The 1,675-nt window shown below is 39.2% G+C and overlaps 1 protein-coding gene across 1 annotated transcript in view; it reads left to right on the forward strand.

Annotated features, from left to right (window-relative positions):
* Positions 1-1,438, forward strand: part of LOC107753988 (guanine nucleotide-binding protein G(I)/G(S)/G(T) subunit beta-3-like) — a 10,198-nt gene extending 8,760 nt beyond the window's left edge. The window contains exon 9 of the mRNA XM_016570309.1: positions 1,300-1,438. Within this exon, the coding sequence (XP_016425795.1) occupies positions 1,300-1,406 (107 nt within the window). The 3' untranslated portion in view covers positions 1,407-1,438. The remainder of the gene's footprint in view (positions 1-1,299) is intronic.
* Positions 1,439-1,675: the final 237 nt, after the last annotated feature.

The following is a 1,675-nucleotide window of genomic DNA, read 5'->3' on the forward strand; positions in this document are numbered from 1 at the left end:
GAACAAAGGCCTCCTGTAGCGAATCGATGCGTTTTTGTAAGAAAAATATCCATATTCAAAACGTAATAATCACTTGAATCTAGCTTGCGCTCACTGTTGTAAACAGAAGCAGTTCCAGGGGAATGACGTATAAGGTCGGCGTTGCGCATGCGCCACTCAGAAGTGACACAGCGGAGAGATCGAAACAAAACAATGGTCACGAATTAGAAGTACAAAACCAGGATTTGTAAAGAAGAATGTCAAGAGGATTTCGATATAAACCAAGAGGAGACTGGTTTTCCTTTGCTAAAGTAAGGAAACTTTGCTTCTTTTGATCCTGTTAACAAACGTTGGTTTTCACGAGACTCACCGGCGCATGCGCAACGCTGAACTCATACGTCATGCTCCCGGAACTACTGCTGTGTACAACTGCTGGCGCAAGCTAGATTAAAGTGATTATTACGTTTTGAATATGGATATTTTTATTACAAAAACACATCGATTCACTACAGGAGGCCTTTTATTTCACTTCTTTTGGACTGAAGCAATGCAACACCCGCTGACTGCAATGATAGAGCTTGGAATAGCCAGGACAATTTTTAATATAACTCCGAATGGATTCGTCTGAAAGAAGAAAGTCATATACACCTAGGATGCCTCTGGGGTGAGTAAAACACAGCCTAATTTTCATTTTTGGATGAACTTACCCTTTAAGGTATTTTAACTTTAAACCATTGCTTCTGGCTAAAATATGAGTCCTCCTCGATCCATAATATTGCTTTCTCCAGTGAAAAAGTCTGAATCAGGAGAGAAATATGCAGAGATCAGGCACAATTTACAAGCAAAAACAGTCCAAAACTGTTCTAAACAAATATGTTTGTGGATTTTGATGTGAGAGGACAACAGGGGATGGACTTTTCCACTGGATGAAGTGTTTTTATGAATTATGGACTTGCACCTTGTAATATTTATCAAAATGTCATAACTTGATCTTCCAATGGAAGTGTCAGACTTATTTCTGGTGATGTAAGGAGGTCTTCTCCTATCATTTAGTTCATTTAAACCCTGCCGTTGCGAGCTTGTGTTCATCTGCCTCCACTTTTGAATGCAACAGCAACATCTCAACATCCAATCAACAACCTATACATAGAATCACCCTTTTTTCGTTTTCAATAAGCCATTGTACTCGGCTTTGTGTCACAATACAGTAGATCAGTCGCTAGCTACTTCCATTTCATTGCAAATTAAATAAATGTGCATAAAAAACAAAGCGCTGTCAAATTCATACTCTCACTTACTTCCTTCCTTTCTCTTCTGTAGGCGTGCTGTCTGGCCATGACAACAGGGTGAGCTGCACTGGAGTACCAGAAGATGGCATGTGTGTTTGCACTGGCTCATGGGACAGCTTCTTGAAGATTTGGAATTGAGTTGGACCCTGAGACAAGATGAGAATGAGAATGAGAATGAGAAAGAAAGGATGAGTAAATGTTGAGAGAGGATGAGAAATTATCCATTTCTAAGCAACAGAGAATCTCACACACAAAAACACGCAATGGTCCACCTGTATGTGTGGGATTTCTGGAAGACTGGATTTCATTAGTATAAATGCAATATTTAATTGTAAAAATGTAAGTTGCAACTAACACAAGACTGCATTAATGTTATCATAACATGACAATCTCATGACAACGATACT

Source organism: Sinocyclocheilus rhinocerous, unplaced genomic scaffold (assembly GCF_001515625.1).
Source record: "Sinocyclocheilus rhinocerous isolate Xijiao unplaced genomic scaffold, SAMN03320098_v1.1 scaffold612, whole genome shotgun sequence".
Classification (NCBI taxonomy): domain Eukaryota; kingdom Metazoa; phylum Chordata; class Actinopteri; order Cypriniformes; family Cyprinidae; genus Sinocyclocheilus; species Sinocyclocheilus rhinocerous.